Source organism: Megascapheus bottae, chromosome 23 (genome assembly GCF_031878675.1).
Source record: "Megascapheus bottae isolate mThoBot1 chromosome 23, mThoBot2.hap1, whole genome shotgun sequence".
Taxonomy (NCBI): Eukaryota; Metazoa; Chordata; class Mammalia; order Rodentia; family Geomyidae; genus Megascapheus; species Megascapheus bottae.
Window position 1 is genome coordinate 27,267,501 of NC_143531.1, and position 16,201 is coordinate 27,283,701.

The 16,201-nt window shown below is 49.3% G+C and overlaps 1 protein-coding gene across 1 annotated transcript in view; it reads left to right on the forward strand.

Moving 5' to 3' along the window:
- The first annotated feature begins 2,360 nt into the window (after nt 1-2,360).
- The window catches only part of Maml3 (mastermind like transcriptional coactivator 3), a 295,728-nt gene continuing 281,887 nt past the window's right edge, over nt 2,361-16,201 (forward strand). Inside the window, exon 1 of the mRNA XM_090356926.1 lies at nt 2,361-3,725. Within this exon, the coding sequence (XP_090213052.1) occupies nt 3,300-3,725 (426 nt within the window). The 5' untranslated portion in view covers nt 2,361-3,299. The remainder of the gene's footprint in view (nt 3,726-16,201) is intronic.

Below are 16,201 nucleotides of genomic sequence, written 5' to 3' on the forward strand. Positions count from 1 at the left end.
TCCACTCACACTCTAAAATCAGCAAGTAAAGAATGCTGCAGTTGGACAAGAACAGCTAGCTCTGTTTCTGATTGGGGAACTCGGCTACAAGGTGTGTTTTTCCACTTGCTGATCCTTCAAAGCCAACGATACAAATTCCTGTATAATTTTTTTCCTTGTCAGGCAACATAATGAAGCTGATGAGAAACCATACTTTACTATTGTTATTTCCTCTCCCCCAACCAGATTGTGAAACCCTCAGGGAAAAAATTAATTTTGAGTCACAAGAGAATGATAGAATGAAAACTCATATCTCACGACTGAAGACCCAGTGTTCTAGACCCTCTTTTGTTGTAGTGGAGTGCCATGAGCAGGCAAGTGGGCTAAGAGGAGAAAAATAAAACTTTTGAGGAGAGCAAAATGAGTGCAGAGAGTGAGCTTCTGCAGAGTGGCAAGCCATGTGCCTCTGGAGCTAGTATACTGTCTCTTGGAAATGTGAAAAAGACAGAGGGCTACCTCGGTTCCTCTGTTATTATAAGTGTATATCATTTCTCTGCATGTTTTTGAGAAAGTGAATGCATTTATTTTCCACAGAGCTATTTCAGTTTAACTTTTCTGACCAAGATCAAGAGTCAGCTTATGAACTAAATAAACAGCCTTCAGTGGGAAAACAAGTATGACAACATGGACAAGACATCTCTCTTCGCGGTGGCTTTTACTACTTAGAGGTAGACTCACACCATGGCAAATAGTATTTTGTTGTCCATTTTACCATGCAATGCAGCATGTGTTCAAGATATAGTTCGCCATATAGACCTGATTAATGGAAGAAAAATATAGCATCTGATGGCTGGCATTATGAGGTTAGAAATAGCATCCTATGCTAATCTGCAGTGCCAAGAAATGGAGATGGTATAAATCAGATCTCATGACTAATGCATACGTTTCAAAGTTCTTTTATTTCTAACTATTTTAGAAAAACTAGGGTGTATTTTTACTCGAAACACTAATTCCCTATGATTTATTGAGATAATATAAAATGCATTATAGTTAACATCTCACAATCAAAATCTATGGTCTATTGATAATCACATAAATGCTAGCAATTTCTCCATTTTTTTCTTTCACATTTGTCAATAAGCAATGGATTCAAGTCAGAGACTGGTAGCTCATACCTGTAATTCTAGCTACACAGGAGGCTGAGATCTGAGGATCCTGACTAGAAGCCAGCTAGGGGAAAGTCTATGAGACTCTTAGGTCTAATTATGAAAATGTTGGAAATGGAGCTGTGGTTCAAGTGGTAGAGTGTTAACCTTGAGCAAAATAGCGAAGGGATGAAGCCCAGGCGCTGAGTTCAAGCCTTAGTACTAGCACCAAACAAACAGATATTCTTGTCCAGAGGCAAGACTATTTGGTCTTTATTGTTCTTATACCGTGTCAGGAGAGATAATTTGCCATAATCTAATGAAAAGTTTAGAGTTGCTATTCCATTTTCATTATACTTAACTGTGAATTCATTGAAATAGAAATACATTCAGCAATAAAGTCAGCCAGTTATTTCTGCTTGTTTTTGTTTTGGTCATGACAAACTGTGAAATGCTGTGTTTTTCTATAGCGCTAGTCCATGAAATCTACAATCTTTCCACTTGATTTACGAAGGACCCTTAATTACTGCTGTCATTAGCACCTAGTGTTTCAAACAGTCTGTTAAAATGCACTGTTAGCCTCACCTCCAAGTCCCTGCTAGCTTTATTTTCATTGTTTCCGAGGGTAAACAATCATTGCCTTAATAACAATAATCATTACCTACAGCGAATTAAATAATATTCTAATATTCCAAGGAGGGTGGTTTTTTTTGGGGGGGGGTCGTTTTTTACTGCTTGCTTTTATTTATTAAGCATCAGATAATGGTGTGAAGACTGTTCCAGAGTTTGGCTACCTGGCTTCTGAGGAGGAGCCTCTGGCCTGCCTCTTCCTCCCGCCGAGAGGGCCTGGCCAGGCACAAGTCTGCGATATAATGCACTCATGTGTGACAGCAAGTCGGGCTCCCTGACAATCCAGACAGGCGCGTCCCCGCGGCCGGCTCTCAGGAGCGCGCGCCGTCGTGCGCGCGCGCGCGCCCTCGTGAAAAGTTGATTCATCCTCGCGATCCCGCCCTCCTCTGCCCCCCATCCCTCTCTCCTCGGGTCCCGGCCGCCAGGGCCCCCCTTCCCCCGAGCCCCGGTTGGAGGTTAGGCTGGGAGCCCGGCGGGAGGCGCCGCGCGCGCCGCGCCCGCTCCTGCGGGGCGCGAGTCCGGGCCGGGTTTTGCGCCCGGTCCCCGGCTCGGCTCCGGGCTCCAGCCGCGGCTGCCGTGTTTACTGAGCTCGCGCGTCCTGATATCACTCCGCTGGCATGGAGGAGGAGGAGGCCGCGGAGGAGCGCGAGGAGGAGGCGGCGGGGCGCGGGGAGGCGGCGGCGGCGGCGGCGGCGAGCGGCGGATCATTGTGATGGTGCAGGAGCGGCGGCGGCGGCGGCCCGGCCGAGCGTCCGCGGCGGCCTCGGGCAGAGGACTTCGGAGATCTACTTTTGCAGCCGCCCCCTCCTCCTCCTCCTCCTCCGGCTTCTCCTCCTCCTCCTCCTGCCAGGACTGCCCCCGTGTTTACTTCCCCCGGCCCGGGGACTCGGTACCTAGGCTCCCGTGAAATGCAGCCGCGCCGCCAAAGTACTTTGAGAACGCGGGGCGGCGTACACACCAAAACTTTTCTGTGGACGGAAAACGCCATGAGCGAGCTGGCCGCGTCCCGCTGCGGCGTGGAGTGAGTGCGCGCCGCGCGTCCGCGCCGGGGCACGGGCTGGCGTGCGGACGCGGGCCGCGCCGCCCGGGACGTGGGGCGGGCGGGGAGGAGGATGCTTGCCAGCCGCCGGAACCCTCTCGGAATGGACTAGGAAATCATGGATTGCGGGGCGCAGGCGGGCGCGGCGCGGGGCTCCCCTCCAGTCGCCAGACGATCTGCGCCCGGCTCAGTTTGTTGCGATTCTTTTTGTGGATAGGTGTCTGATGGTATTTTCGATAACAACCTCCCCCCCCTTTTCCCTCGAGCTTTACAGTTTATAAAAGGAAACAACAACAACAACAACAGAAACCCACCCCCAAATCTCTCCCCCCTCTTTTTTTTTTCCGCCCCGTCAGGATCGCTGTTTCCATCCATGTGCTCGCATCTCCCCCGCGTTCCACTTAAACTATTTTAATCCTTGGACCCAAGGAGGAGGCTGATAGGGGAGGAGAAGGGGGGGTGTGGATAAAAAAAGTTCTTCCAAAATAGTGTGCCCGGGGAGCCGGATGGGGGATTTCGCGGCCCCCGCCGCCGCCGCCGCCGCGGCGAATGGCAGCAGCGTCTGCCTGAGCGGCAGCCTGGGCGGCCTCGGCGGGGCGGCGGTCGGCGGGGCCGGGGTCGGCGCGGGGACTCCCGGCGGCGGCGGCGGCCCGGCGGGGGGCGTCCCCAAGCACAGCACGGTGGTCGAGCGGCTCCGCCAGCGCATCGAGGGCTGCCGGCGGCACCACGTCCACTGCGAGAACAGGTACCAGCAGGCTCAGGTGGAGCAGCTGGAGCTGGAGCGCCGGGACACCGTCAGCCTCTACCAGCGGACCCTGGAGCAGAGGGCCAAGAAATCGGGCGCCGGCGCCGGCAAGCAGCAGCACCCCAACAAACCCCAGCAAGATGCGGAGGCCGGCTCGGCGGAGCAGAGGAACCACACGCTGATCATGGTGAGGGCGCGCGGGGCCGGGGCGCGCGTGGGGGGCGTGGAGCCGCGCGCGCGGGGGGCCGGGGGGCTCGTCTGCACGCGGCGGGGTTGGATCGGAAGGGTTAACGGCAACTTTTCCCGGGGAGGGGAAAAAAAATGAAATACAAGCAGCCGTGGTCGCTACCTGTTAATCTGTCAGGATTGTCAGGCGGGGGAGGAGGGGGCGAGCGCGGGAGAAGCCAGTCACGACTGCCGGGGGCGGGGGAGCCGCCGAGTGAGGAGCCCGAAAACTTTCCCCCTCCCCGGCTCAGCAGCCGATTGAAAGGAGAGCGAGTCCCGCAGTCGGGTCTTCGCTCCTCCTCCCCGCGCCCCGCCGCGCCCCGCGCCGCGCCTCCGGGGCTCGGGCCGAGGGTCGCCCGACCCCGCTCGGCACCTCCGCGGGGGGCGGCGGGAATCGCCGGGCGGACCCCGGGAGGGAGGGCGGGGAGGAGGGGGGCGCGGAGCGTCTCCGGGAAAGTCGGAGAGTTTTGTGAATGAACTTTGAAGTGGGTGAGACCGGAGCGGGGGCGGCGGTGCGCGCGGGAGTGCGCGCGGATGCGGGGCGCGGGGCGCCGCGCGGCGGCCGCCCGAGACCCCGGCTCGCCCGGCAGGTGGAGCCGTGTCTAGGGTGGGGGGGAGAGCGGGGCCCGGCAGGGTGGGAGCCCACAGCTCCGCCCAGGGTTGGCGCCCAGTCCGGGCTGTGCGGCTGGGCTGGGGACCCCCCCTCCCCTTCCAACTTTACGAGCCTGGAGAAGCAGAGGGAAGGGGGGCGCCGAGGCTAAAAGACGGGGGAGTGGGCGCGGGGGGAGGAGCCGCCCCCGGCCCGCCTTCCCGGGAGGACGGAGCGGCCCCCGCCCCGGAGCCCAGGGTGGGATCCTTTCTCTTATCTCTCCCCCCCCCCCCCCCCGCCCCCAGCACCGCGGCGGAAGCTCGGGAAAGGTGTCCGCCCGCCCGCCCTCCCAGCGGGTTCCAGCCCGCTGGCGGCCCCGGAGTGTGGGGAGGGCCGGGCGGCCGGGGTGCGGGAGGAGCGCGGGGCCCCGGGCCCGGGTCGCTGGGGCTGCGCAGCGCCCGGCGCGGGTGGCCTCGGCGGGCGCGCGGCGCTGCCACCGCGCACGGCCCCGGCGGGAGGCCCCGGCGCGCCCTCCAGGGGTGGTGTCGGTGCCCCCGCGGGCGTTAGCCAGGCGCGCGGTGACAAAGAACCGGCTAGGGGGAGGGGAGCGCGGGGAGGGGCGGGGGGAGCGCCTCACCTCCCCGCCCGCACGTGAAGGGGAACAATTTGTTTATCTTGGGCTGGAGAACCCTGCCCTCCTCCCAGCCCCTCCTCCGGCCCTCCTCCCGGGCCGCCCAGGCCCGCCCCTCCAGTAGCTCCCTCCCCGCCCCCCCTCCTCCAGCCCCTAGCCGCCTCTCCTCCCTCCCGGAGCGGAGCGGCCGTTGGGGAGGGACGGGCGGGGGAAGCTTTGTCCGCTTCCCCTACCCCAAGAGGGGCGCGGGGGGGGGGGGGCGTCCGGGGCCCGGGCGGCCGGCGGGCCCCGGGGTGGGGCTGGGGCTGGCCGGGGGCGCAGCGCCCGCGCGGGGATCCCGCCTCTCCCCCCCCCACTCCCCGCGGGCACCGGCCCCCAGGCCCACCCGGGGACGCCCGCGGTGAACTTGAGGCCACAGTGGACATCTTGGGCCCGGCCTCCCCGCGTGTGCTTCCCCCCTCGCCCTTCGTGGAAATGGAGCTTTTGCTCGGCGCCCCAGGATTTCCCATCCCGCGGCGGAGCTTGGAGCCTTGGGGACCTGGCCACGCGGGTGGCGGCCACGAAAGCCAGTGCGGTTCCCAGGCCTGATCTCCGCGGAGAGCGGGAGTCGGGGGGCCGGGAAGCCCGGGCCGGGGTCCCCTGGCCGGCCGGCGAGGGCCGGGGTGCGCGCGGGACTCCCCGCGGGCCCGGTGGTGCCCCGAGTGCTGGAGGTCTGAGGGCAGTCCAGTTACCAGAGACTGGAGACCGCGGCCCGCGCGCGCCGTCCGTCCCTCCGTCCGTCCGTCCACCTATCTATCCATCCATCTGTCCGCCCATCAAGATACTGGTGACTAATTTAATTGCCCATTGATTAGACTTGGCACCAGGCCTCGTCCAGACGGGATGTTCTAGAGTCCTCAGTTTACCTGGCGGCACTGAGAAGTAGGAGATGGATGTCATGAAAATAAATCTGAAAAGAGTTATGTGTCCATTCTCGGTTCTAAAAGAAAGAAAAATGAACGCTGCCCTCTCCAAGTTCCATCTCCCTTCAGAATAATTAGTTAAAACACAACAACAACAACGCAGGTTGGCTTCTGCAGTGAGAGAGGATTTTTATCTTAGCCTGTGTGTGAGATAAAAAAAAAATCTTTAAAGACAGAGGTTACCAAGAAAAGGCGGACCTTCATTTTCTTGAATTGGCTGCAGAATTATATGTGCTCTCTGGTGAGACACTGAGCAATTAAATTTAGTTCTCAGATTGGGCTCTCAGTCTGGAAAGCCCTAAAGAAAAACGGTGATCAACCACAGCCAAATAATAACAGTGATGATAAAAATAAAGGTGAATAGGATTCTCTTCTGTTTTATTGCTATTGTTTACCTTCTTAGAGCCAGCAGGTCCACAGTACTAAATATCGATTAATTCTCTTTCTGCCTAGCTTGGGTTAAGAAGGCAATCTAATGAGAGCTTTTCCTCTTTTGATTTGTTTTCCTATCTTATACATTTACAAGCCGAGGCATGAAAAAGAAACAGATAACAAACTAGAAAACCCAAAGGTGGTGAGTGCCCCTGCCTCCTGGCTGTTCAGAGCTGGGGTTGATTCTCTGCATTAAGGTGAAGGAGGAAACTGGGTCCTGTGTCTGAAGCTCTGAAGCTGCGCAGTCAGGTGACAGATGGAAGGTTCTTGCTAGTCTTGAGTCAAAAGATCTCCCATTCTACCCTAGCTACCACAGAGGTATTTATACAGAAGGTGCCCCGCTCCCCAAGGCTTGATAAGAGCTATTAGTTTCACCCATTCAAGAATCTCATTTAAATTATGTATGGTAACAAAATATCTTCATTTGCTACACTTCCAACAGTGATCTTAGTTTTTTTAAGATAAGTTTCAATTGGAAAATTCATTTTCAAGCCCAAAGGTGAATTATTTGACAAGGCTGTACGGCAGGTAGGGACAGCTGTCAAAAAGCAGGATGAAGACGGGCACCTCTGTAATCCTAGCTACTCAGGAGGCTGAGAGCTCAGGCAGGAGACTCCATGGACTCATCTCCAGGTAACCACTAGAAAACGGGAAGTAGAGCGGTGGCTCAGATGGTAGAGAGCTAGCCTTCAGCAAAAGGAGCCGGAGAGTTCAGGCTCTAGGACCAGGAAGAAGAAGCATGACGATACAAGCACAGTAGTCTAGTTTTCATTTTTTCCAAGAGCATGGCCGTTTTATTCCCAAGATAAGACCTTTACTATATTCATATTAGCTCCATCCTAACCTCCAGAATATGCTAGATTTGTAGAAAGTGTATAGATGGCATAAATCTGTGTGAACCATATCTGAAGACATCGAATGGGATTTGTATGTGAGTCCATGTATTAATTTCTGAGTATCAGAAATAACTGTCACCCATCAAAAAAAAGTTCTCATTCATTTCCAGAATAAATGCAGGAAGTGGGAGCATTATTAGCCCAGTGTTGAACTTTCTAATAAATGGATTGGGTTTTCCATTTCTTATCTTCTTAAAGGTAATTCAGTGCCTCTGTGTCCAGTATTTTTGTTTCTGATTTTTGGCATGCTACAACCCACTACTGAATCTTTCCTGGGTTAACTTTTTCTGCTGTCATAGGTGGTAAGACAGTCATCTATTAAAAAGCTTTCCATAGCCCAATTTCAGTGTTCCTTTAATGTGTGAAAAACTCATGAGTTTCATTTCTTTGTCCTTTACTTATGCAGGTCTTTTAAATCTCAGCAAGTATTTGTAAAAGTTCGAATACAGATAATTCTGTTAGATTTCTTTGGTTGAGGTATATTTTATTTAGTGTGGGGGTATCCAGTAAGTAGTCAGGAAAGAAGTATACTTAGTTAATTATTAATCTTAATCTACAAAATGCTCTTTAGGCTGAGTTCTTTCTCCAGGAAAGCTGCATTTTCAGCAGCTGGTATGTTGAATACATTTCATACTTAAAAAATAATTGTAATGGCAAACTTTACAATCTTTGGCAGATTATTTTGCCAGCTAATATGAGAGAAGCCTTGGCCTGAAATTTAATGATATATTTGTAAGAAGAGTGAAGGTCTTAGATGTTAAAGTAGACTTCAGTAGAATTAGTTTCTAAATACCTCTGTAAGTCTGCTGTTAAAAAGAGAAAGTTTCCTGACAAGGTCTTCCATTTGGTTAAGAAAGGATTGGATAGGACATCTATTGTTTCTCTCTGCCTCTAGTCCCTGTCTCTCTGAGTCCAACTTTATCAACTTTATGCCTGTCTGTCTGTCTGTCTGTCTGTCTCTCTCTATCACACACACACACACACACACACACACACACACACACACACCACACAATGGAATGCGTTTAGTACTTTGAATGTCATATAGTAATTCTTGGACATGTGAGAAGTACTTCTCCCTTATCCAGTGTCACTTAGGGAGTTTTATTTGTGACAATAAGTATTTTCGATGTTGGGCCAGTTCCTTAATCCTAAGCTGTGCTCTTGAGTTGGGAGATGGCTGAATTTCTTTGTCCACATTATTTATCATGGGGAAGTGGGAACTCAATCAATCAGACACCCAACTCGTATCAAGAGAAACATGTTGAAAACTTTCTCTCAAGATCTTAATAATATCTGCCTTTTAAGATTCTCAAAGAGCTCTCCATTTTTCATTGTGATTCAGAAGCTGGTGATTAAGTTTCCAGGTTATGTAGCTACTGGCTTCATTTGTGCCCTCTTCTGCTGCCCCGTGTTTGGCTTTTCTGCTCATCTAGAACACTTTTACCAAAGATCAGGAGGAGGCGATAAGAAGAGAAATTTAATTTTGGTGCTTCTGGCTCTTACAAGTAATGAAACCTTTGGATGCCATACCATTTTGGATTTGGTGTGGATTTGACTTTGTACCTTATTTTCAAGGTGTGAGCAGAATAGAGCATAGACCGAGTTCTTCATCCATTGAATAGCATGAGTGCATCGTCTTGAAATGTTAACTTACATTCTTTCATTCCAAATTGACAATATCTAGCTTTGTAGGTTTTTGTTATTATTCTAGATGATTTTAAAAGCATAATGGATTTTAAAAACTCAACATAACCTTTGATACCAGTGATTTTGTTGTTGTCTGTCTAGTAAAGAGGTTTGAACTCAGAGCCTAGGCATTGTCCTTTAGGTTTTTCTGCTCAAGGCTGGTGCCCTACCATTTGACCCACAGCTCAACTTCCAGATTTTTGGTGGTTAATTGGAGAGTAAGAGGCTCATAGACTTTTTACCAAGGCTGGCTTCAAACCACAATCCTCTCAGATCTAAGCCTTCTGAGGCCAGTGACACCTTTGCTTCTAGCTGCTGGCTTTTGATTTCCCTATAATATTGCATGGAAAATAATGTGCTTTACTTCCCTGTTGGTTCTAAGTAATTTGACATGGATGTCTGAGGGAAAAAAAGCTTATTTACAGATGACTACTGTTAAGTCTTAAACTAACTTTTTATTTAAAATAGGCCATGTTTCTCAGAGACACACACATTCTAAAACTTTGTTATGAAGTTTGTGAAGGGAAATACAGCAAATCAGATACCACCACAGACTGGTTAATTCTTCTCTACTTATTTGGTTTGTTTACTTCTAAGAAAGTTTGAAGAATGAAAGTGATAAGGTGGGATCATTTACTTAGAAAATGGAGCTGAAGGTTGTTTAATAAATACTCAGAAATGGTAGGCTTTCAGTAGCTCAGAGAAGAAACACATGTTTTATTTTTATTTTTCAGAAGTTTTCCTGGCTACTCAGTATGAAAGACAGTGCACTAGCTATTGAGTTCCTTTCACCATTTGGGGGAAGTCTGTTCCCTTAGGACCTTACATTCACATACACATGCATGCCTTTGCACTCACGTGTGTGTGCTTGCACGTGCTCACGCACACACACACGCGCACACACACACACACAAATTCTCAAATGCATGCACACACAAAGGGAAAGGCAGGTATTTACTAAATGTCTTTTTTTCTTAAGGCAAGCGTGCTGTTCTTGGAGAGAATTTAATAAAAATCTCAAAGGCTTATAATATTTCCTCTGATAGGGAAATGATTTCTTATAAATAATTTGGGCCCTTCCTTTTAGTTTGGCTAGAAACGACCTTGTGTCATGGAGACTCTTTAAAAATAACAGTAACCAACATTCGTTCCTTTAAGCAGTGGCTTAACAGCTGTCCAAGATTTCAGTGAAAGATGTTGTTTGTAACTAACAACTCCCAGAATTTCCTGTCCAGAAATCCCCCTTTCCATCCCCGTCCTGGTGACTAGAATCAGGTGTGATTAGGGTCCAGCCTTTCCCCTCTTTCCCCCACATCTTTCTCTCATCTCTGAACACTTGTCTGAACGCTCCTCTCCCGTCAGAGTGAAAGCCTGAAGAGCCGTGTGTGCATTCCTGTAGCCTCAGCCCAGTTGTGCCAGGGAAAAGGATCACACAGCTGCCACGCGTGTTCTGCTCCCACTCACATTCTTTATTTTGGAAATGGCAGATTCCTTTCCCATCTCCAATGGTTAGGTTTGGAAAGTCACTTAGTGATTGTGAGTATCTCTACAGGGATGGGGACTCAGCCGAGCTTGAAGCAGCTAGTACACGGCTGGGAGAAGCAAAGGGATGCAAGCATTGGCGGATGGTTGGTTTGTGGTTAACGGTGGTATCCTGGTAGCTTGGAGGTTTACAGGAGTAAAGAATGGATGTTTTTAGTGGGCTTCTTGGAATCTGCAAACCTCACTGAAACTTGAGGATGTATTTTTCACAACTGATGGCTTTATTGCTCATGTCAGAAAAACATTCCTAAAATATTTCAATATTCTCTTAAGTAATGCCATTTTAATGGAATTTCCATAGGAATCTTAATTCAGAATTCTTCTCCCTGTGGATGGTTGACTCATTTATTATTAATTTATTTTGAAGAGCTGGGAATTGAACCCTTGGTCTCGCATAGGGCTTTTGTTTTTAGTGTTGGGGTTTAAGCTCTTAGGGTCTGGTGCTCACTAGAGTCATACTCTACCATTGAACTGTACCACCAGCCCTTTTATGTCCTGGTCATTTTTGAGATGAGGCCTGTCTTCCTTGTAGGACCACAATCTGTTTCATAGCTGGGATGACAGGTATGCATCACCGTGCCTGTTAAGGATGAAGTCTTGAGGACTTTTCTGCCAGGTCGGCCAGAACTGTGGTTCTTTGAATTTCAGCCCATGTAGTTAAGGACGACAGGCACACAGCTCCACACCCAGCTATGGGTTGAGAAGGAGGGGAGTCTCATGAGTTTTTCTGACAAACCCTGCTTTAACCCCAGTTGTTGGCGAGGGGTAGGTGGTGGATTTATGCAAACACTTGTACTTGAAGAGTGGAGAAGGTGGAGGAGCTGGGGCGGGAAGGGGCTGAGAAACCATTAGGGCATGGCAGCTTCCTTCTAGCTGGCGTCTCACTCCATGATTTGGTTCTTTTCCTGCCTGTCTGGAGGGTCCTCACGTGTTACAGTCTTCTTCTCATGGTATCAGAGTTAGGAATAAGCCAGGCATTGCCTCAAGTGTTTTTATGTTTGTGAAGAACTTATAGTTTGCTGCCTATTTTGTCCCTCACCGACTCCCCCCCCAAATAAAAGCAATACTGGAAGTGGGGTGGTTTGAGACGTACTCACTCCTGTGCAACCCAAGGTGTAATGGATGTGTATTAAGCAGACCCTGCATGAGGGGGTCCATTCTAGTGACTGGGGCTCCCTGGAGGAAGGAGCTGCCCTTGTGCTCTTGGGTCACAGCAGGGCGGCATTTCTCCCTTTGGAACAGCATCACCAAGGGCTCTCTGTGGCTTGACGGGTTCAGTGCCTTTGTGCCTTCCAAGAGTAAGTTTAGGATGGCAGGCCCTAGAAGCCAGGCATTGGTGTAATATATATTTTAAAAGCCAATGTCATGAAAAGTATACCTGTTCCTGGGGCATGCGGACTGTTTTGAAGTGACAGTGTTCCAGCCTGAGAATTGTAGTGAGCTGGGCCACTGAGCAAGAAGTTGGGCATGGATTTGTCCTTGAGTTTGTTTTTATGTCCCTGTCATTTGAAAGGTCCCCCTTGTAGACAGGGCAAGCTCTAAATATTTGTCGACTAAATTACTAAATAAAATTAAATAGAATAGAAAGTGGTTTCATCCCCCCCACACCCACTTTGCGATGCAAGACATTGTCGTGGGCTCTGTCTTCCTCTTCAGAGCGTCTGTTTGTTTACCTGTATGCCGTGTATTGTATATAAGCCTCATGGTAGTTTTTACATAAATGAAATCTTATGTGTTCTAGTCTATGCTATGACTTTGTCCCGGAACCCAGGCATTGTCCCTTAGCTTTTTCTAGGCTGGTGCTCTAGAACCACTTGAGCTATAGATCCATCTCTGTCTGAACCAAGGGTTTTGAGGCAGCCAGGGGGCCTTTTACCAGTGAACTGAGCCTTCCACTTGACATACATCAGAAATTGGCTCCAGTGTGTGTTCAAACTTTCTCAGCTCATTTGATTTAACTGCTGGAGTGCATTCTATATGGAAGTGTTCTATCATGTAGTGAATGAACCTTATTGACATTCTAGTAGTCTCCCCATTGTTTGTTAATTAAATGCTGCATGTTATCCTTACAGCTCTTGCGTGTATGTGAGAATTCTTATGCTACAGACATTGGGTTTGTTGTGTATTTCTAATAAGTATCCATGAAAAAAATTGCAGAAAGATCACTCATTTTAATACAGTTTAATATAACACTTTATTCTTACTCTAGCACAGCCTGTATTAGTGCGAAATGGACTTCCTTGAACAAGGTCATTGCCCTGTTATGCTGAGCTTCCTGTGTCTCAGGCCTGATCGTGTATGTGGCCTTACCTGTCAGATGGGTCTCAGCCAGGGATGCAGGACCTCGAGGGTTGGGAAAACCGCAGGTCTGCGAGTTGCCACTTCCTACGGGTTAAATTGCCCTGACTAATGCGGTCGTCTGGATCGTGCCATGGTCACGACACGTTGTGGACCTCGCCCAGTGTGAAGAGTACACCAGAATGGGCTTGCCTGACAGTCACCGCACAGCCCTCCTTCAGACAGTGACACGCCCGGTCCCTTTGCCCTTGTCAGGCCCTGAAGCGGGCTGAAGGTGGTCTTTCCTCCGTGTTCATGGTTATTTTGATTTCCCTTTGGCACAGCAGCTTCCTCAGACCTAGGGAGCAATAATTATAGTCTGTGTTTTCCCCGTGGCTGAGCAGTCTGGCCTCCCCATTCGGGTGATTACCTCCTTCCAAGCCTTTACTTGCAGGCGCTGCTCTCTCTTGGAAGACTCGTCTGCGCAGCTGCACTCTCCCAGAGGCTCTGCTCACCTACTTGCCTCGCCTCTGGCAAGATCGGTTGGAACAGAGGCAGAATTCAAGGGGCCTGGGAGTGCCAGGCCATGCCTGGCCTGTGATTCTCAGCCAGGGGCCTAACCTGGCTGTCTCTCGGTCTCACCTGTCTCTCCCTACGTGTTCCTTTCCACCACCTCACTTCACCTTTGTCCCAGTGCCAGTAGGACTTGGAATGTTGAACCAGGCATGGGTGGCGGTGAGATGAACTTAAGCCAAGGGAGGGAAGGTAGATGAGGGCCTCTGCCTTGAGCTTTCTCTGCCAGCTAGTTCCAGGAAGTTAGGCTGCTTGTTGTACTTTATGGTCGTGGAGCCAGTAAGCCACTTGTTGCCATTTCTACCTTCCAAACCTTTGGCCCGCCTGGTTTAGTGTAGATGTGTACTTCATGCAGGGAGGGACTTCATCCTAAAGACCCCCAGATGTGCTCTGCCCGGGTGCCTTAAATAGCAAGAGTGGGTTGGTTACACAGATAAGAAATGTATCTTGACCCTCGGGTATCCAGTGTGACAAATTGAGTCTTGAAGTCTGGTCCTACAATGGGCTTTTTCTTGAGTGTTTAGGTTCGTTTTTCTGTTTTCCATCAGAAGATAGGGCATCTTTCCTGTGTTTGCCTCTGGCTTTTCTTGCATCTAATTCTTTCTTGCACTGAAATGTTTTCTTTCACCTGCATACAAGGGGGATGACTGTCTTGTCATTTTCAAAGACAATTGAGGTTAAAGCTTTGTTGTCACAAACATCTAACTTCTAGTTTCTTCTGGGAAACATTTTTTAATATTATTTTTGAAGGACTCATCCACAGGTGATTTATAATAGACAATAAATAACTAGAAATAGACTGTACCTTATTACCAAGTGTGTATATATATATATGTACACACATATATATACACATATATATATAACTTACAATGTATAGATATTTCAGATCCTTTTTTTTTAAAGAAACTTATAAAAAACTTTTGAGGCTAATCTTGACAGAATAGTCATCAGAGAGTTAAATAATTGAATGTGAATTCTTAAATAGCAATGTATAGGGATTAATGTTAATATTTATGCAACAACATTTGACTTATGTCAGAGTTCAACAAAATTTTGTAGGTGCTAAGAAAAAGAAATGATATATACTTTGGTTTATTTTGAGGGGGCCGGGAATTTGGCTTAGTAGTAGAGTGCTTGCCCAGCTTGCAAGAAGACTCGGGTTCGATTCCTCGTTAGCGCATACATAGAGAAAAGCTGGAAATGGTGCTATGGCTCACATGGTACAGGTCTAGCCTTGAAAAACTCCAAGGACAGTGCTCAGGCCCTGAGTTCAAGCCCCAGCATTGGTGAAAAAAAGAATGGTTTATTTTTGATTTGGGGCTTCAAGATACATGAGTGACATGCAACAGTCAGTCTGCACTTCTGCTCCAGTAGTGTGTGTGTGTACACTGTTATTATTTCCTGGGGCTTGAACTCAGGGCTTGCATACTGTTTCTTAGTTTTTTGGATCCAAGGCTGGTGCTCTGCCACTTAAGTCACAGCTCTACTTCTGGCTCTTTGCTGATTGATTGGAGATAAGTCTCCTGCCTGGGCTGGCTTCCACCTGCGATCTTCAGACCTCAGCCTCCTGAGTAGCTGAGATCATTCTCCCACTGACCCAGTGTGTGGCTGTGGGTGTGGGCTGAGGTGGTGGGCCTGGGGAGGAGGGGTGGACGGGGTGGCTCTTTAAGGCACCCAGGTGGAGCTTCACCTTATTCACACCAGCTATTTCCACGCCAGGTGTGCAGCTCCAGGTTGTAACACCCTCTTCCTGTTCATACCCTGCAGCAGCCTCTGCCCTCCTTCTCTGGTGTTTGGTCAACAGAGCTGGTTTATAGAAGAGGCCGCTTTCTCACGTTAGATGTTGTGAGGGCCGCATGGTTGGAAGTCTGCCTTGTAGTTTAACCAGGAATTCCTAAATGCAGCTGCTGTTGAGTTTTTCTAAAACCCATTCATTTCCCTCGGTGGAACCGTGATTTGAGATCTGCTTTCATGAGGCCCCCTTCTTGAGAATGCCGCAAGGAATAGTTGAAGAAGTTGTCTAACTAACCTTTCTTCTTGAATACTTTCACCGTCTGATGATGTTTCCGCCAGGTTGTGTCTAGAAGAGCACAGTGGGGCCGGGGGCACATGCTAGGTACATGGGAAGGTAAACGTGAGGGGCCTTGGGGTCTTATCATTCAAGAAGCATGCTGCGTTTTCAGTGTTTGATACCTTTGAAATTCATGGTTGAGCCTAGAATTGAACGACTCTAGAGTGTAAGGGAACTTCATGCTTATGAGCAGCCTGTCTGTGGTCCCTGCAGGAAGGCTGGCTTGTTTGTGTTACTGGTTTGGTAGGCCTGAGTTTGTCTGTGGTCTGGAATGTCAGAGGATTGCAAACCCAGACGTTAGCTTCCCTCCTTCCAAAGTGAGCCTTCTGAGTTTCTGGTATTGGCTGCAGGGAAGGGATGCCATATATGGAAGAAGAGCAGGGATTGGCTCGCTGTGGAATCCACATCTACTTTTTCTAATGTCATTTTCATTACTCTATTAGCAGAGACCGTGGACATTTGGAATAATTATTTATGTCTATCTTTTCCTTCACAGTGTAATGTTACCATACTTCACTTGTTTGCTCCAACTTTTTGTAATCTATGTGTTTATGATACACCAAAGAACAATAAATTTGAGAAGCCAGATAATTAGCTTTGACAGACTAACAGAAATGAGACTGAGAGGAAGAAGCAAGAAGATAGCTTAAGAAAAGGATTTGATTATTGAGCCGGGAGGAAAATTATCAAGACGAGAAATTCTTCCAAGTAAAATTTAGTACCATATAAGTAACACAGGTTATAGGAAGTAGCTGTTTCTAAGACCTAAAAAC